Raw genomic sequence first — 21,327 nt, 5'->3', positions numbered from 1 at the left:
AAATCCATTTGAATTCAATCACTTTTTGACAGCGCCCCTTTTTGATTTGATCGCAACCTTCCATACATATTTGTCCATTGTAGAAGTGCTCAGAAAGTTACGTTTTGGACCTGAATGCCAAAGTTGACTTATTTTGCATACCCCACCATACCATGAGACATGTCTTCATCACTGGAAAAGATCAACGGTTGAGATATCATTTATAAGTTTTACAGTGCTGTTAAACTGTATTTTTCATCCTTTTTTTTGTGCAATTAAGTCAATTATCTACAATATCTCAGATTTTTGTTGAATACAGGGTGGGTGTAATGTTTTAGTTGATAAATGTACTAATAGGAATGTCATTTACATTTTTGACTTTCAAATGTTACCACATAGCTTATTGGAGGTCCACACATCAGAGAATGTTTAGTTGAGTGGAGATAGATCTATCTATCTCCTCCGTAGGAAATCATAGTAATATAGAATCTACAATAGGCATGATCATTTTAGTTGACATGGCACAGTGGGTGGACCGATGGCCATCTTTGTGGCACTAATTAGAAGTTAAAATTACAATTCACTTAAAATGTCAAAAGGTGTTGTAGTGGTCTGAAGGGATAGGTCCATTCTATGAATTCTATTTCTATGATTGAAATGACACCCACCCTGTATTCAGCAGCATGTTGTGTCTCAACCGATGGCCGGCTCAACACTAAAACCTCAGAGAATCTAAAGTAGGGTCCAAGCTTAAAACGTATATGAATATTTGAAAAATCTGAGTTTACCCACTTTTAGATAACCTTTTAATGTAATTTAAAAATGTAATACGTTTTATTCAACAACAAATAACAAATCTAGAATTTATAAAAGTTTGACAAACCTGTTTTGTAAGCTTTTAAACAATATCAAACTCAAGTATTTATATATTGCAGTGATGAAGACATGGATCTCATGATATGGTGGGCTATGCAGAACTTTGAGTACCTTGATCTCCTGGATGTGTTGGCCTTCAGGTCCAAAAAGTCACTTTCTGACCACTTTTTCCATGGGCAATCACATATGGAACGTTTTTTGTTGTTGTTGTTTTGAATCAGAAGTGATTGAATTTAAATGGATTTACCCTAAGGTAATTTGCTGGAACAAACTGCCCTGGCTATTGCCCATCACCAAGTTCCACTACCATAGATTTAGAGGTTAAGCCAATGAGTGTGTCGTAGAAGATGAGTGAGTGCAGCAGCCCAGTGCAAGCAAGCTGCACAGCTGAAGATTGGGGAGCGGAGAACCCCTCCTGCACTCTGCATCATGGCACTTGTTCAGAGTCAGAATTAATGGATTCTCAGCTCATTTAGTTGAGTTTCACTCAACCCTCCCTGAAGTAAAATCCACGGTGTCCTTGATGCGCTGATCAGTGAACTTTTTCCCGTTTCTCTTTTTAACGGCAAGTGCTAAGAATTTAGTGTTGAAGTGGATTTCAAAATGAGAGATAATTGCCAGTTTGTCGACAGGGTACGACAAAAGCCAGGATTTGTTTTACCCCCTGCTTCAAGTGTCCACAAATTTTGAGTAGGCCTATGTTGCCAAGTACGCCAGTTCTCCCCTTAACCTCTGATTTGGCCCACAAAGGAGATGCAACATTTGTCCTGAGGCATACATACAGTAATCACACCTTTCATTCTGATATCCAATGATGTCTTAAATGATGACAGACAGTCATCCACTTTCTTCATTGGTGCTTTATAAAGGAGTTAGAAACATTTTGGCAATAGTGAGAAACGAGTGAAGTTGGCTGTCTGACAAATTCCTTCTCGTCAGAAGGCCAGCATGGAGGGGGGTTGTCAAGAGGCAGCTTTTGCAAGTTGTGGACCAGAGACAAGGTTTGCGAGGTGGAAGAAGAGAGGCAGTCTATTGCCATCGTGATGGATGGGAGTGGGACTAGAGCTGGGTTTGTTTGGGTGTGGGCAGACTGGGGTGAGGAGAGTAGACAGGGCCAGCATGGTTTTAGCCTCCTACCTGGGTCAGAGAACCAGGAGAGAGCCCAGGCTAGCCTGAGGAGTGGGAAAATATATATCCTTTAGATTTAGACCATACTTGGCCATAAATACATTTTTTAATGTAGGCTACTTTGGTTAGGGCAAGTATGTTGACATCCACACTGCCAATAGCACAGTGAGATATAGATGTACGAGAGAGACGATTTTTATGTCCCTGGTGTGGTAGTGTTTGCACATTAGCCAAAAATGAAATTGTATTTATCCATTTACTTTGTCTTTACATAGTGTCATCTAATGATGTGCCGTGATGCACAGGAAGTGGAAAAGGGCAACAGTGTGCTAATTAGAGGTTGACCGATTAATCGGAATGGCCGATTAACTAGGGCCGATTTTCAAGTTTTCATAACAATCGGAAATCGGTATTTTGGGATGCCGATTTGGCCGATTAAAATAAATAAAAAAATAAAAAAATGTTTTATTTTATTTTTTAAATTCTTATATATTTTTTTTAACCTTTTATTTAACTAGGCAAGTCAGTTAAGAACACATTCTTATTTTCAATGACAGCCTAGGAACGGTGGGTTAACTGCCTTGTTTAGGGGCAGAACGACAGATTTTTACCTTGTCAGCTCGGGGATTCAATCTTGCAACCTTACGGTTAACTAGTCCAATGCTCTAACCACCTGCTTTACATTGCACTCCACGAGGAGCCTGCCTGTTAAGCGAATGCAGTAAGAAGCCAAGGTAAGTTGCTAGCTAGCATTAAACTTATCTTATAAAAAAACAATCAATCAATCATAATCACTAGTTAACTACACATGGTTGATGATATTACTAGTTTATCTAGCCTGTCTTGCGTTGCATGTAATCGCTTAGGTACACGTTGCTCCAACCATAAACATCAATGCCTTTCTTAAAATCAATACACAATTATATATTTTTAAACCTGCATATTTAGTTAATATTGCCTGCTAACATGAATTTCTTTTAACTAGGGAAATGTGTCACTTCTCTTTCAAACGGAGTCAGGGTGTATGCAGCAGTTTGGGCCGCCTGGCTCATTGCAAACTTTTAAGACTATTTCTTCCTAACAAAGACAGCCGACTTCGCCAAACGGGGGATGATTTAACAAAAGCGCATTTGCGAAAAAAGCACAATCGTTGCACGACTGTACCTAACCATAAACATCAATGCCTTTCTTAAAATCAATACACAGAAGTATATATTTTTAAACCTGCATATTTAGCTAAAAGAAATCCAGGTTAGCAGGCAATATTAACCAGGTGAAATTATGTCATTTTGCATTCATTGCACGCAGAGTCAGGGTATATGCAACAGTTTGGGCCGCCTGGCTCGTTACGAACTAATTTTCCAGAATTTTATGTAATTATGACATAACATTGAAGGTTGTGCAATGTAACAGGAATATTTAGACTTAGGGATGCCACCCGTTAGATAAAATACGGAACGGTTCCGTATCTCACTGACAGGAAAAACGTTTTGTTTTCGAGATGATAGTTTCCGGATTCTACCATATTAATGACCTAAGGCTCGTATTTCTGTGTGTTATTATGTTATAATTAAATCTATGATTTGATAGAGCAGTCTGACTGAGCGATGGTAGGCATCAGCAGGCTCGTAAGCGTTCATTCAAACAGCACTTTCGTGCGTTTGCCAGCAGTCCTTCGCAAAGCAGTGCACTGTTTATGACTTCAAGCCTGTCAACTCCCAAGATGAGGCTGGTGTAACCGATGTGAAATGGCTAGCTCGTTAGTGGGGTGTGCGCTAATAGCGTTTCAAATGTCACTCGCTCTGAGACTTGGAGTAGTTGTTCCCCTTCCTCTACATGGGTAATGCTGCTTCGAGGGTGGCTGTTGTCGATGTGTTCCTGGTTCGAGCCCAGGTAGGAGCGAGGAGAGGGACGGAAGCTATACTGTTACACTGGCAATACTAAAGTGCTTATAAGAACATCCAATAGTCAAAGGTATATGAAATACAAATCGTATAGAGAGAAATAGTCCTATAATTTCTATAATAACTACAACCTATAACTTCTTACCTGGGAATATTGAAGAGTCATGTTAAAAGGAACCACCAGCTTTCATATGTTCCCATGTTCTGAGCAAGGAACGTAAACGTTAGCTTTTTTACATGGCACATATTGCACTTTTACTTTCTTCTCCAACACTTTGTTTTCCAACATTATTTATTTGAGGCTAAATTGATTTTATTGATGTATTATATTAAGTTAAAATAAGTGTTAATTCAGTATTGTTCTAATTGTCATTATTACAAATAAACAAATAAATAAATCGGCCGATTAAACGGTACCGGCTTTTTGGGCCCTCCAATAATCGGTAACGGTATCGGCGTTGAAAAAAATCATAATCGGTTGACCTCTAGTGCTAATCTGTTTGTTCGCCTGTGTGCTATGTCAGCTTGTTCGCCTGGTGTGACACAAGACTCCTAGCTGTTACAGGAAACAGGCTGTTTGTCACGGCATCCGTCTGCATATGTTCATCAAGCAGTTCATTTTGAATGTGGGGAATTTGACCTGGAAGTGAAACCTGATTGTGAAGGACAAAGTAGACAGTTGAGTCAGCATGTGTTACTTCCTCTCTTCCCTTCTTGTCTTGTGATTTGGGTCTGCTATTCTTTCATGGCAATGTGTCTAATTCAAAGCCATACTTAAGTGCCCTTTAATGGACCACATATGGACCACGATTTGCTCTTTTGACAACCGGTATGGGAAAAACGGAACTCCCGTTCCTGAAATTTGAATCGCACCATAAAACAAGGACCATTTCCTTTTCTTGACAATGGGGAGTGAAAATGAAAGAAATCATGACTAAAAGGTAGAGAATGACTTTTAAATTGAAGAAGGTCAGTATTAGTCAGCATTGAATTCCCGTCATCTTGGATCTGAAGCTGGGAAGATGAGAAGGGGTTGAAACAATGCCAACATCCTGTTCACAGGATGGTACAGCTCCTCTCCAGCCCCTTTGAACTTCACTTAGTCAGACAGTGACATTTCCTATTTTCCATTTATTTAACCACTCACTGTATCAATTTTCCGTACTTGCATTTCAGCATATGTAGTATTTTAAAATGTTTGCACAGTGTATCCATGAAGTAGTGGTATAATATCACTAGGTAACACAGATGGCTGCCCAGGAGATGGAGCTCAGTGAGATACTGTAATTGAGTTCAGATATTGTTTCTCCAGGGTGGGGAAACCGTCTCAATAAAGCGCTTCAATGGAGAGGCCTCTATTCACCGAGAGCCCAGGGGCAGCCCATTAGGCTGATCTTACTGAAAAATGCATCTGTTTAGAGAACCAGAGTGCCGTTATTTTCCTGTTTAATATATCCGACTACTAGGGGAAGAAAAACTGTCTGGATCGAAATCTGTGTAATTACAATGACCTCCCAGCCTGTATTCCCCCACAGGAATCCAAATGTGAGCGAGAGGACTGTGTGAACTACATATGAAGTGCCTGCCCTCTCCCTGTGTGCTGCAGGCTGAAGTATGGGACCGGTGCTGGACCTACAGTACTCAGCAATAGACCCGTTTCTCTAGCACAATACTTAACATGTCATCAGGCCGTGAGATGCATTTGATAATAGGTGTTATGCTGGTTCTGTTTGGTCATATTTAGCCTAAGCTAGTTCCCTTAAGCTATTCAGTTTGTTAGTTCACCCGTTCACTCTGACACACCTTTTCATTACTCAAACAGCTCGCATTTTCACTTGCTCGCGCTCTATTCTTCACCTCTTTCTCTCTCTTTTTCTTTCTTTCTTTCTAGCCTAGTGGCTAGAGCGTTGGACTAGTAACCGAAAGGTTGCAAGATCGAATCCCCGAGCTGACAAGGTACGAATCTGTCATTCTGCCCCTGAACAAGGAAGTTAACCCACTGTTCCTAGGCCGTCATTGGAAATAAGAACTTGTTCTTAACTGACTTGCCAAGTTCAATAAAGGTAAAATAAAAAATTCAATTCAAGGGGCTTCATTGGCATGGGAAACATATGTTAACATTGCCAAAGCAAGTGAAGTAGATAATATACAAAAGTGAAATAAACAATTAAAATTAACAGTTAATATTACACTCACAGAAGTTCCAAAGGAATAAAGACATTACAAATGTCATACTATGTATATATACAGTGTTGTAACGATGGACAAATGGTTAAAGTACAAAAGGGAAAATAAATCTCTCTCTCGCTCTCTGAAACACACGCACGTTCACCCTCAGATTTCCAGATGGGTGCCTTTTCACATCAAAGCTCTATATCGTAAGATCTGATCCCAGACCATATGACATCTACCTCGCAGCCCAGCCAGGACTTTACGTCAGTATTGAACCCACTTATCATTTTGATCCACATTACCTGTGGGTGAATAAAGTGTCCTACTCCTACATAAATTGTCTTGCTGATTATGATTTTACACTCCAAGATGAGAAGGCTACACTGCCAATAGAGAAGACAAGCTCTTGCTATCCTTTCGACATTAGGCTAAAACAGGGGAGCAGTCATATCTTAATTGATACTGTCCGTGCTCCCAGATTGGCTTGTTTTAGCTGCATTCCTGCTCAGTTGCAGCTTTCCGTTTCCCGTTCGCTTTTGCCTTTCTTTTAAACCAGTTGGCAGTTTCCACATAGACCCTTGTTCTCTTTTCCGTGTTCTGAGATGAGGCTTTGCCACTATAGCACACTCCAAATCATCTCTTGATGGTTGATTCCTGCTTTATAAAGCTCATAACTAGCTCTGCTCAATTGGTTACAATGATCAAATCTAACTTTATTTGTCACATGCTTCGTAAACAACAGTGAAATGCTTACATACAGGTCCTTGCCAACAACGCAGAGAAAGTAAAAAGAGACATTATAGAAAAACTTGGCTGTATACACTGGGTGACTGTGCAGGGGTACGATGTAATTGAGGTAGATATGTACATATGCGTATGGGTAAAGTGACTAGGCAGCCAGATAGATAATAAACAGTAACCCGACACTCATTTAACACCATCCAAAATAATTTGTTCATTTAAGCAGCAAGGCACAGGGGGATGTGGTATATGGCCAATATACCACGGCTAATGGCTGTTCTTAATCTCGACACAACACGGAGTGCCTGCCAATCAGCTGTCAGCCAATCCGCATTCAGGGCTCAAACCACCCAGTTTATAAAAACGGATAGTTACCAGCTTCTGTGAATATCCTTTTTCAATTAAGGACTGTGAATTATTTGTTTTCTAAACAATCTTTACTTGGCATACAGTTGGCAGTATAAAGTCTATTTTGTTTTTCCTGTGCAAGAATTAATGCCTTTTTGCCTGAGATGGGCTAGATAAGTAAATGCATCTAAAAACGCATTAAAGTCAAGAAGTCTTAATGGATTTACTTCGAGAGCCTTCATTTCCCTTTATCTACTGTTCCATTTTAGGGGGAATGCTTTTGTTTTTATGTTCGCTTTCCACTGTCCGCACGCATGAACAGAAGACTGGAGCCCGGCAGCGCCTAAAATTACATCCTTATTTAGCATTTGCCCAAAGGAGCTGGGCTGTCTTGCATTTTGGAAATTCCTATTTCAAAGGAGCTCAGAGCGGCTGTTGTTGAGGGAACGTGCGGTAATACTGGATAAATTCTCATTTAAGGCGTTACAACAACAGGAAAAGGTGGAGAAGAACAATCTAAAAGACCATTTCCTATGCACATTTGTTCTTAACTTGATATCCATGAGGTAGTGAAGCCAAATAATTACCACTGCTATCTGGGCATTTTAATCATATACAGTATTGCAATGGGCAAATCACTGCAAATGTACATCTGACAGCAGTAAAGAGCGAGTGAGCGGTGCTAAGCCCAAACGACAGTGGCCTTCCACTCAGTCACCCCCAGGGCCCTGGTCACTCAAGACTTTGACTGTGTCACTCCACTCCAGACATTTCTCTTGTCCCTCTGGTGGAGAAGTACTTTGCCTCCTCACACGAACCCTGACTCTCTTTTCCCCACTTCCTATAAAGTCACAAGCTCTCTGGTCTGGCCTGAGCCAACACAATTCTCTCACCAGCACCCCGTACTGTATGCCCACACAGAGTAGGTGAGACATACTTTGCACACATTGCAAGGGAAAGATGGCAGCTTGTGAGCGTCAAAAGATTCCAGTCATTTTGAAGTGCTCACATGGAAACAGGAGTTCACTGGGTCCACAAAAATCAAGTTATTTGATATCAAGCCCAAATTTCGTACAGGATATATCCATTACGATGAATCATAAGACTGAAGTTACTGTACAGCAGACAGATTGGGAGCATATTATGCTTTACAGTAACTTCTGTTTTTATGAATCATCATAATGGATATATCCTGTATGAAATTTGGGCTTGATTTGAAATCATTGTGGCCTTCCCCTATATTATAAGAACTGGCTTTAAGTGAAACATCAAAATGAGGCCAGGGAAACACACATTATTCATGTGTGATGATGATCGGAACTAGGATTATATGGTTTCTGTAGGCTTTGTCAGAGTATGTGTCTTGTGGTGGTGATGTGCTTTTCCTGATGGGGAGTTTTAATGAGGCTTGAGGTTTTTCTCCTCTGCCTTCTCCGTTATTCTCAAAGTTATGACGATAACCGTTAATTAACTGTGATCTGGTGTAAATGAGCTATAACGAGCCAAAGGGCATAGCTAATAATCAGAGAGACCATCTCATTACCATGTGATTCCTCTGGGTGGTCAGAGTGTATATCTGCTTTAGTAGATTCTCATTCCATGCAGACTGGATGCGCAAGGTAGCCTAGCGGTTAGAGAGTTGGGCCAGTAACCAAAAGGTCGCTGGTTTGAAGCCCCGAGCCGGCAAGGTGGAAAAATCTGCCGTTCTGCCCTTGAGCAAGGCAGTTAACCCCCAACAACAAATGCTCCCCGGGCTCTGATGATGTGGACGTTCCCCGCACCTCTCTGATTCAGAAGGGTTGGGTTAAATGCGGAAGACACGTTTCGGTTGAATGCGTTGTTGTGGTAGACTGTTTTTTATTTTTTGACTGCACTGCAGTCAAAATTGCCATAGAATCATGCCAGTTTTCAGCGTCTCTGTCTGAAATGTTGCTTCCTTACCAAACACCATGCCAACGTCCCTATGCTCTGGGATAGACGTGATAGCCGTGAGCTTGTGAGGCCTCGTCTCTGCAGGTAGTCCTCAAGCAATGTACTGGAAAGTCATGAAAAAGTTAGGGAAACAAAGGATTTCCCACATTCAAACTGAAATCATGTGACAAATGAGCCCCCGCTAGTTTCCATGGCAACATTCTCTCAGAAGCCAACTCAGGACACAGAAGAAGACCCAGAGGACTGGCTCAGAGCAGGCAGAGGGATACTCAAGGACTCTGGTGGTTTGGAGTTAGAACCCTTTGAATGACAATAAAATGGTGTATTTTCAGGAATTAGGCTACCCCAAGAATTCTGCAAAAGTGTAAGTCTTGCAGAGCTAATCACACTAGATGGCCTACTATACTGGTGTTGGTCCCATGTAAAGTGTTGGTCCCATGTTTCATGAGCTGAAATACAAGATCCCAAACATTTTCCTTTCGCACAAAAAGCTTATTTCTCTCAAATATTGTGCACAAATTTGTGTACATCCCTGTTAGTGAGCATTTCTCCTTTGTCATATCAAGAAGCTGATTAAACAGCATGATCATTACACAGGTGCACCTTGTGCTGGGGACAATAAATGGCCACTCTAAAATGTGCAGTGTTGTCACACAACACAATGCCACAGATGTCTCAAGTTTTGAGGGCGCATGCAATTGGCATGCTGACTGCAGGAATGTCCAACGGAGCTGTTGCCAGATAATTTAATGTTAATTTCTCTACCATTAGCCACCTCCAACAACATTTTATAGAATTTGTCAGTACCTTGCTGAGGAGTATTTGTCTGTAATAAAGCCCTTTAGTGGGGGAAAACTAATTCTGATTGGCTGAGCATGGCTCCCATGGCTGCGCCCCTGCCCAGTCATGTGAAATCTATAGATTATTTATTTATTTCAATTGACTGATTTCCTTCTATGAACTGTAACTCTGTAAAATCTTTGACATGTTGCGTTTTATATTTTTGTACAGTATACTTCAATGGGATGGCAAAGTATCACATTGGGGTAAATGCTAAGGACAATATGCCCTTTCACTATCAAAGAGTAGCTCTGTATCTAGTACAGTGGGAAACCAGACCAAACTGTTGTCTGTTTCTGAGTCCTTCCTTCCAGAGTCCCTCCCAACCAATGATTTACACGGCTGTCTGGGAGAACGGCAGGCGAGTCCACCCGCAGTCACACAGACAAGCTTTGGAATCCCTGGGTCTCACAAAGGGACATGTTCTGAGTGGCAGTGACAGATAAGTGAATGAACAGTGCTGTCTGTCAAAATAATGGACCTAGAGTTCCTAGAGAAACCTTCCTTTTCGATATGTGAGTGATCTCTTAAGACAAAGCTATTGGTCAGAATAGCCACTCTGTAGTGTCTGAGGTCTGGGGCACAGCCCAGTATTTATGACTGATGAAGGGTTTTTCGTCTTCTCACCTCAGTCTCCCTCCATCCGTCTGTGGGAGGCACTTCCCAGCCTTCTGTTTCAAGGCGCTGTGACCGAGATGGAGGATGGTACCTCTCCCTGAACTGTAATTGCATCTCTGGCTGAATCTGAATGATGGATATCTGTCCTCCCTGAACCCCCAGTGAGTAATGACCGTCTGCACCTGCTGCTGCCTTAACAGGGAGCTTCTGGAGTCTCTCTGCCCGCCTCTCTGGCCCTGGCCCTCCTGTGAGAACAAATCCATCCACATGATGCAAGTCTCTGCAAGCCCAGGCAGCTGAAAATATTTATTCCCGGCTGTGGGAGTCTTATCGACTCCCGTCTATGCTTGTAGGGAGAAGAGATTCATCGAAAACTCACTTCGCCCTGCCCTCCTTTCACAGGCTGAGAGGGTCTCTCCCATTGGGAAGGAGCACAACCCATAATAAGCAGCGGAGGTATCATGAATTGAGCAAGACTAGTCTCTGTGCTTAATGCTATTGTATAATTCATGTGTTCTGTGCTAGGGATGGGCCCAATTTAATCGATCGAACGTTAGTTTTTGATTATTTGTGAGTGTACATTTTTTGCTGCAAAAATGTATAGACCTATTTTAACATTGAAAAGGCTTTGTCTGAATGAACTAAAATGATCCATGATGAGACATTCCTACATACAAGTATATACCGTGACATTTGACATTCTTCATTTAATAAAACAACAAACTTTTGAATGTAGTTTTTATGACGCGTGCCCTATAAAAAAAGAAGCACCGGTAGCCTTCACACATTTCACGCGTGTAAATCGGTAGCCTATGTGAACAAAACCTTTTTTATGTCCCTGGTGTGGTAGTGTTTGCACATTAGCCAAAAATGAAATTGTATTTATCCATTTACTTTGTCTTTACATAGTGTCATCTAATGATGTGCCGTGATGCACAGGAAGTGGAAAAGGGCAACAGTGTGCTAATTAGAGGTTGACCGATTAATCGGAATGGCCGATTAACTAGGGCCGATTTTCAAGTTTTCATAACAATCGGAAATCGGTATTTTGGGATGCCGATTTGGCCGATTAAAATAAATAAAAAAATAAAAAAATGTTTTATTTTATTTTTTAAATTCTTATATATTTTTTTTAACCTTTTATTTAACTAGGCAAGTCAGTTAAGAACACATTCTTATTTTCAATGACAGCCTAGGAACGGTGGGTTAACTGCCTTGTTTAGGGGCAGAACGACAGATTTTTACCTTGTCAGCTCGGGGATTCAATCTTGCAACCTTACGGTTAACTAGTCCAATGCTCTAACCACCTGCTTTACATTGCACTCCACGAGGAGCCTGCCTGTTAAGCGAATGCAGTAAGAAGCCAAGGTAAGTTGCTAGCTAGCATTAAACTTATCTTATAAAAAAACAATCAATCAATCATAATCACTAGTTAACTACACATGGTTGATGATATTACTAGTTTATCTAGCCTGTCTTGCGTTGCATGTAATCGCTTAGGTACACGTTGCTCCAACCATAAACATCAATGCCTTTCTTAAAATCAATACACAATTATATATTTTTAAACCTGCATATTTAGTTAATATTGCCTGCTAACATGAATTTCTTTTAACTAGGGAAATGTGTCACTTCTCTTTCAAACGGAGTCAGGGTGTATGCAGCAGTTTGGGCCGCCTGGCTCATTGCAAACTTTTAAGACTATTTCTTCCTAACAAAGACAGCCGACTTCGCCAAACGGGGGATGATTTAACAAAAGCGCATTTGCGAAAAAAGCACAATCGTTGCACGACTGTACCTAACCATAAACATCAATGCCTTTCTTAAAATCAATACACAGAAGTATATATTTTTAAACCTGCATATTTAGCTAAAAGAAATCCAGGTTAGCAGGCAATATTAACCAGGTGAAATTATGTCATTTTGCATTCATTGCACGCAGAGTCAGGGTATATGCAACAGTTTGGGCCGCCTGGCTCGTTACGAACTAATTTTCCAGAATTTTATGTAATTATGACATAACATTGAAGGTTGTGCAATGTAACAGGAATATTTAGACTTAGGGATGCCACCCGTTAGATAAAATACGGAACGGTTCCGTATCTCACTGACAGGAAAAACGTTTTGTTTTCGAGATGATAGTTTCCGGATTCTACCATATTAATGACCTAAGGCTCGTATTTCTGTGTGTTATTATGTTATAATTAAATCTATGATTTGATAGAGCAGTCTGACTGAGCGATGGTAGGCATCAGCAGGCTCGTAAGCGTTCATTCAAACAGCACTTTCGTGCGTTTGCCAGCAGTCCTTCGCAAAGCAGTGCACTGTTTATGACTTCAAGCCTGTCAACTCCCAAGATGAGGCTGGTGTAACCGATGTGAAATGGCTAGCTCGTTAGTGGGGTGTGCGCTAATAGCGTTTCAAATGTCACTCGCTCTGAGACTTGGAGTAGTTGTTCCCCTTCCTCTACATGGGTAATGCTGCTTCGAGGGTGGCTGTTGTCGATGTGTTCCTGGTTCGAGCCCAGGTAGGAGCGAGGAGAGGGACGGAAGCTATACTGTTACACTGGCAATACTAAAGTGCTTATAAGAACATCCAATAGTCAAAGGTATATGAAATACAAATCGTATAGAGAGAAATAGTCCTATAATTTCTATAATAACTACAACCTATAACTTCTTACCTGGGAATATTGAAGAGTCATGTTAAAAGGAACCACCAGCTTTCATATGTTCCCATGTTCTGAGCAAGGAACGTAAACGTTAGCTTTTTTACATGGCACATATTGCACTTTTACTTTCTTCTCCAACACTTTGTTTTCCAACATTATTTATTTGAGGCTAAATTGATTTTATTGATGTATTATATTAAGTTAAAATAAGTGTTAATTCAGTATTGTTCTAATTGTCATTATTACAAATAAACAAATAAATAAATCGGCCGATTAAACGGTACCGGCTTTTTGGGCCCTCCAATAATCGGTAACGGTATCGGCGTTGAAAAAAATCATAATCGGTTGACCTCTAGTGCTAATCTGTTTGTTCGCCTGTGTGCTATGTCAGCTTGTTCGCCTGGTGTGACACAAGACTCCTAGCTGTTACAGGAAACAGGCTGTTTGTCACGGCATCCGTCTGCATATGTTCATCAAGCAGTTCATTTTGAATGTGGGGAATTTGACCTGGAAGTGAAACCTGATTGTGAAGGACAAAGTAGACAGTTGAGTCAGCATGTGTTACTTCCTCTCTTCCCTTCTTGTCTTGTGATTTGGGTCTGCTATTCTTTCATGGCAATGTGTCTAATTCAAAGCCATACTTAAGTGCCCTTTAATGGACCACATATGGACCACGATTTGCTCTTTTGACAACCGGTATGGGAAAAACGGAACTCCCGTTCCTGAAATTTGAATCGCACCATAAAACAAGGACCATTTCCTTTTCTTGACAATGGGGAGTGAAAATGAAAGAAATCATGACTAAAAGGTAGAGAATGACTTTTAAATTGAAGAAGGTCAGTATTAGTCAGCATTGAATTCCCGTCATCTTGGATCTGAAGCTGGGAAGATGAGAAGGGGTTGAAACAATGCCAACATCCTGTTCACAGGATGGTACAGCTCCTCTCCAGCCCCTTTGAACTTCACTTAGTCAGACAGTGACATTTCCTATTTTCCATTTATTTAACCACTCACTGTATCAATTTTCCGTACTTGCATTTCAGCATATGTAGTATTTTAAAATGTTTGCACAGTGTATCCATGAAGTAGTGGTATAATATCACTAGGTAACACAGATGGCTGCCCAGGAGATGGAGCTCAGTGAGATACTGTAATTGAGTTCAGATATTGTTTCTCCAGGGTGGGGAAACCGTCTCAATAAAGCGCTTCAATGGAGAGGCCTCTATTCACCGAGAGCCCAGGGGCAGCCCATTAGGCTGATCTTACTGAAAAATGCATCTGTTTAGAGAACCAGAGTGCCGTTATTTTCCTGTTTAATATATCCGACTACTAGGGGAAGAAAAACTGTCTGGATCGAAATCTGTGTAATTACAATGACCTCCCAGCCTGTATTCCCCCACAGGAATCCAAATGTGAGCGAGAGGACTGTGTGAACTACATATGAAGTGCCTGCCCTCTCCCTGTGTGCTGCAGGCTGAAGTATGGGACCGGTGCTGGACCTACAGTACTCAGCAATAGACCCGTTTCTCTAGCACAATACTTAACATGTCATCAGGCCGTGAGATGCATTTGATAATAGGTGTTATGCTGGTTCTGTTTGGTCATATTTAGCCTAAGCTAGTTCCCTTAAGCTATTCAGTTTGTTAGTTCACCCGTTCACTCTGACACACCTTTTCATTACTCAAACAGCTCGCATTTTCACTTGCTCGCGCTCTATTCTTCACCTCTTTCTCTCTCTTTTTCTTTCTTTCTTTCTAGCCTAGTGGCTAGAGCGTTGGACTAGTAACCGAAAGGTTGCAAGATCGAATCCCCGAGCTGACAAGGTACGAATCTGTCATTCTGCCCCTGAACAAGGAAGTTAACCCACTGTTCCTAGGCCGTCATTGGAAATAAGAACTTGTTCTTAACTGACTTGCCAAGTTCAATAAAGGTAAAATAAAAAATTCAATTCAAGGGGCTTCATTGGCATGGGAAACATATGTTAACATTGCCAAAGCAAGTGAAGTAGATAATATACAAAAGTGAAATAAACAATTAAAATTAACAGTTAATATTACACTCACAGAAGTTCCAAAGGAATAAAGACATTACAAATGTCATACTATGTATATATACAGTGTTGTAACGATGGACAAATGGTTAAAGTACAAAAGGGAAAATAAATCTCTCTCTCGCTCTCTGAAACACACGCACGTTCACCCTCAGATTTCCAGATGGGTGCCTTTTCACATCAAAGCTCTATATCGTAAGATCTGATCCCAGACCATATGACATCTACCTCGCAGCCCAGCCAGGACTTTACGTCAGTATTGAACCCACTTATCATTTTGATCCACATTACCTGTGGGTGAATAAAGTGTCCTACTCCTACATAAATTGTCTTGCTGATTATGATTTTACACTCCAAGATGAGAAGGCTACACTGCCAATAGAGAAGACAAGCTCTTGCTATCCTTTCGACATTAGGCTAAAACAGGGGAGCAGTCATATCTTAATTGATACTGTCCGTGCTCCCAGATTGGCTTGTTTTAGCTGCATTCCTGCTCAGTTGCAGCTTTCCGTTTCCCGTTCGCTTTTGCCTTTCTTTTAAACCAGTTGGCAGTTTCCACATAGACCCTTGTTCTCTTTTCCGTGTTCTGAGATGAGGCTTTGCCACTATAGCACACTCCAAATCATCTCTTGATGGTTGATTCCTGCTTTATAAAGCTCATAACTAGCTCTGCTCAATTGGTTACAATGATCAAATCTAACTTTATTTGTCACATGCTTCGTAAACAACAGTGAAATGCTTACATACAGGTCCTTGCCAACAACGCAGAGAAAGTAAAAAGAGACATTATAGAAAAACTTGGCTGTATACACTGGGTGACTGTGCAGGGGTACGATGTAATTGAGGTAGATATGTACATATGCGTATGGGTAAAGTGACTAGGCAGCCAGATAGATAATAAACAGTAACCCGACACTCATTTAACACCATCCAAAATAATTTGTTCATTTAAGCAGCAAGGCACAGGGGGATGTGGTATATGGCCAATATACCACGGCTAATGGCTGTTCTTAATCTCGACACAACACGGAGTGCCTGCCAATCAGCTGTCAGCCAATCCGCATTCAGGGCTCAAACCACCCAGTTTATAAAAACGGATAGTTACCAGCTTCTGTGAATATCCTTTTTCAATTAAGGACTGTGAATTATTTGTTTTCTAAACAATCTTTACTTGGCATACAGTTGGCAGTATAAAGTCTATTTTGTTTTTCCTGTGCAAGAATTAATGCCTTTTTGCCTGAGATGGGCTAGATAAGTAAATGCATCTAAAAACGCATTAAAGTCAAGAAGTCTTAATGGATTTACTTCGAGAGCCTTCATTTCCCTTTATCTACTGTTCCATTTTAGGGGGAATGCTTTTGTTTTTATGTTCGCTTTCCACTGTCCGCACGCATGAACAGAAGACTGGAGCCCGGCAGCGCCTAAAATTACATCCTTATTTAGCATTTGCCCAAAGGAGCTGGGCTGTCTTGCATTTTGGAAATTCCTATTTCAAAGGAGCTCAGAGCGGCTGTTGTTGAGGGAACGTGCGGTAATACTGGATAAATTCTCATTTAAGGCGTTACAACAACAGGAAAAGGTGGAGAAGAACAATCTAAAAGACCATTTCCTATGCACATTTGTTCTTAACTTGATATCCATGAGGTAGTGAAGCCAAATAATTACCACTGCTATCTGGGCATTTTAATCATATACAGTATTGCAATGGGCAAATCACTGCAAATGTACATCTGACAGCAGTAAAGAGCGAGTGAGCGGTGCTAAGCCCAAACGACAGTGGCCTTCCACTCAGTCACCCCCAGGGCCCTGGTCACTCAAGACTTTGACTGTGTCACTCCACTCCAGACATTTCTCTTGTCCCTCTGGTGGAGAAGTACTTTGCCTCCTCACACGAACCCTGACTCTCTTTTCCCCACTTCCTATAAAGTCACAAGCTCTCTGGTCTGGCCTGAGCCAACACAATTCTCTCACCAGCACCCCGTACTGTATGCCCACACAGAGTAGGTGAGACATACTTTGCACACATTGCAAGGGAAAGATGGCAGCTTGTGAGCGTCAAAAGATTCCAGTCATTTTGAAGTGCTCACATGGAAACAGGAGTTCACTGGGTCCACAAAAATCAAGTTATTTGATATCAAGCCCAAATTTCGTACAGGATATATCCATTACGATGAATCATAAGACTGAAGTTACTGTACAGCAGACAGATTGGGAGCATATTATGCTTTACAGTAACTTCTGTTTTTATGAATCATCATAATGGATATATCCTGTATGAAATTTGGGCTTGATTTGAAATCATTGTGGCCTTCCCCTATATTATAAGAACTGGCTTTAAGTGAAACATCAAAATGAGGCCAGGGAAACACACATTATTCATGTGTGATGATGATCGGAACTAGGATTATATGGTTTCTGTAGGCTTTGTCAGAGTATGTGTCTTGTGGTGGTGATGTGCTTTTCCTGATGGGGAGTTTTAATGAGGCTTGAGGTTTTTCTCCTCTGCCTTCTCCGTTATTCTCAAAGTTATGACGATAACCGTTAATTAACTGTGATCTGGTGTAAATGAGCTATAACGAGCCAAAGGGCATAGCTAATAATCAGAGAGACCATCTCATTACCATGTGATTCCTCTGGGTGGTCAGAGTGTATATCTGCTTTAGTAGATTCTCATTCCATGCAGACTGGATGCGCAAGGTAGCCTAGCGGTTAGAGAGTTGGGCCAGTAACCAAAAGGTCGCTGGTTTGAAGCCCCGAGCCGGCAAGGTGGAAAAATCTGCCGTTCTGCCCTTGAGCAAGGCAGTTAACCCCCAACAACAAATGCTCCCCGGGCTCTGATGATGTGGACGTTCCCCGCACCTCTCTGATTCAGAAGGGTTGGGTTAAATGCGGAAGACACGTTTCGGTTGAATGCGTTGTTGTGCAACTGACTAGGTATCCCCTTTCCCCCAATATCATTCCAACAGGCAACAGCTATGCAGTAAATTAGTTCTAGGACCACAAAATGGATCCTGGATGCTTGTCTCCTGCATCTCTACATTCTACATAGTCTCTCTGAAATCTTTCATAGATACAACAGCGGCTGTATGTGTGTAATAACCGCGAAGCTTTCCGTTGCTATTAGTCATTATGTGTGTGCGATGACGTCTCATCGTCCTCTTGTTCCCCCCTCAGTCCATCCTGCTGCTGGGAGGCGTGGCTCTAGCCTGCCTGGCCCTGGACCTCCTCTTCCTGCTCTTCTACTCCTTCTGGCTGTGCTGCCGGCGGAAGAAGAGCGAGGAGCAGCCCAACGCCGACTGCTGCTGCACCGCCTGGTGTGTCATCATCGCCACGCTCGTCTGCAGGTGAGTCCCAACGTGGAAAGACATAAGGCTCTGATCACTCAACAGACCATTGGTTCACTAACCAAAATACAGGCCTAGCTGTAATGAGGTGGGCCATCTCTAATTTCAACATGTAACGCCTGGGACTTCAGACGACAATGCAAGGATTAGCAATGTTCGCCATCACCCCTTAACCTCCTCGGATTATCCATGTTCACCATCACCCCTTAACCTCCTCGATTGGCCCTGTAGTGCACAAACATAAGTGTATTTCATGCATGATGGAGTAGTTTGTGCTTTTTTTAATCTCCTCCTTGATGCCTTTATCTAACACATTGCCAGCAGTCTTGCTCTGAGATGAGTGAGCACCACCCACAGTGTCATACGTGACTGGTTTTAAGACCACACGCATAGTCTGCTGGAGGGAATTTATTAAGGGTTTAACGGTACATGTATTCGTACCGAACCATTCGGTACAGAGACCTCGGTTCGGTCCATACTGTGAACCCGAATGAATACATAAAAGATATTTACAGTCCAAAATAAAAACACTGGACCTATGTCTCTTGAGTACATTTCAGGCTATTCCGTTAAAACAGCTAGAGCCCTTGCGCACGTTTTAATCATATCAAACTGTCCTTTTGTGAGGCGTATAAGTTAATTATTTTTGTATGATGGTGAGTGCTGTGGTTGGTTAACCAGAATTGGAGGATCTTCATTCATTGTTTAAATCTCCAGTTTGGGAACATTTTGGTTTCCTAGCAGATTCCAGCGCGGATGGACAGAGAGTTGTGGATAAATGCTTAACAGTGTGTCGTTCCGCTCAAGGAGAATAGCCTATGCAGCTGCCAACACCTCATGTTGACACCCCAGAATACCGGAGCAAGACAGAAACGCTAAGAAATAACAACATCGTCTCCCCTCTGCATTCAAGCATTCTTTGGCAGCTGATTCTGACCTGGCCAAAGAAATTCCAAGAGCGATTGGTAGACTGTTTTTTATTTTTTACTGTCTTCGGTTTATAGCCGCGGACATGCGTCCATTCACGGTGGTTGAGAACGGGGGGTTTCAGCCCCTCGTAAAAGTGCTCGAGCAGCTATCATGGTTCATAACCAAGAGGGAAGGGTATATTTTATACATACTGGGAGAAATCCACTTGAACGGCCCTCCTGAGCACCCACTTCTCCCACATGGGGACCTCTAATATCACCTACTAAGGAAATGACCTTAAATGCAACAGCAAAACATTATTTATAAAAATCTATCGATTTATTATTTTTTTACTTTCTAATTTGTTTACAGGCATGGTATATTTAGTTTATGGTTGACGCGGCTTGTTGGCCGTTAGCCAATTTGGCGTTTCTCAACGAATTCAAATCACATGAATGCATCCAGCTGGTATTTACGACTTCACAACAGGTAAAATCCCACCTCTCACATATCAGAGTGGAAACTTGAGAGGCCCAACATAACAATTCTGTCACAACATTCAATGCCAGGAACATTGTGAATAGCATTTAATTTTCCCGCTGTACCGAAACCAAACTGAAACGTGACTTCAAAACCCCAATATGTACCGGACCGTGGGTTTGGGGAACCGTTAGACCCCCTAGAATTTATGGATAACCCTCAGTCACTGCTACTTTTTTTATCTCCAGGCTATTAGCTTTCCTTTCTTAGTCTAGGTTATCTAACTATTATACTTATATATATATATATATATATATATATATATATATATATAACGCTGCAATAAAAATCACACATGTTTAGTCTAACTAGGCCTAATTAAGGAAAAGCCAGGTCTTTCTGGGATTCTCAATGAGTTTCTTGTGACTTCCTGGATGAACATAATATGTGGATGAATTATAGTGGGAGTGGTATTGATTTGTTTAAAGCTGATGAAGTGGTCGTTGTCTGACTGAGAGACGCTATTATGAAGACGAGGACATATTGATTCTATTTAGAGAGTAAGTTGATGCCACTGAATAAGTGGAACGAGGAAGTTGGAGAGGCGTTGTTGTGCCGTGTAATCTGTATGATTATGAACAGTGAAGAGTTACACAGAAAAAATGTTTGTGGTCATGTGATGGGTCTCAGCTGTTATTTTTATTTATTTTATTGAACCTTTACTTAACTAGGGAAGTCAGCTGTTGAACAGCTCTAGACTGAACCACAACTTGTTTTAATGGCCAGCCGTCCATATTTAGGCTTTTAGTTTGCATCATTGGTATATGCAAGTTCCTGCGCTGCACTGCAGTCAAAATTGCCATAGAATCATGCCAGTTTTCAGCGTCTCTGTCTGAAATGTTGCTTCCTTACCAAACACCATGCCAACGTCCCTATGCTCTGGGATAGACGTGATAGCCGTGAGCTTGTGAGGCCTCGTCTCTGCAGGTAGTCCTCAAGCAATGTACTGGAAAGTCATGAAAAAGTTAGGGAAACAAAGGATTTCCCACATTCAAACTGAAATCATGTGACAAATGAGCCCCCGCTAGTTTCCATGGCAACATTCTCTCAGAAGCCAACTCAGGACACAGAAGAAGACCCAGAGGACTGGCTCAGAGCAGGCAGAGGGATACTCAAGGACTCTGGTGGTTTGGAGTTAGAACCCTTTGAATGACAATAAAATGGTGTATTTTCAGGAATTAGGCTACCCCAAGAATTCTGCAAAAGTGTAAGTCTTGCAGAGCTAATCACACTAGATGGCCTACTATACTGGTGTTGGTCCCATGTAAAGTGTTG

General features: G+C 41.5%; 1 protein-coding gene across 1 annotated transcript in view; it reads left to right on the top strand.

Moving 5' to 3' along the window:
* The window catches only part of LOC115198398 (protein tweety homolog 3), a 73,996-nt gene that overhangs the window by 11,183 nt on the left and 41,486 nt on the right, over nucleotides 1–21,327 (top strand). The window contains exon 2 of the mRNA XM_029760307.1: nucleotides 18,434–18,603. Coding sequence (XP_029616167.1) covers nucleotides 18,434–18,603 — 170 coding nt within the window. The remainder of the gene's footprint in view (nucleotides 1–18,433; nucleotides 18,604–21,327) is intronic.

This window comes from Salmo trutta, chromosome 1, assembly GCF_901001165.1.
Source record: "Salmo trutta chromosome 1, fSalTru1.1, whole genome shotgun sequence".
Lineage (NCBI taxonomy): Eukaryota > Metazoa > Chordata > Actinopteri > Salmoniformes > Salmonidae > Salmo > Salmo trutta.
Note: the sequence above shows the minus strand (reverse complement) of the source record. Positions and strands in the feature narration are given on the sequence as shown.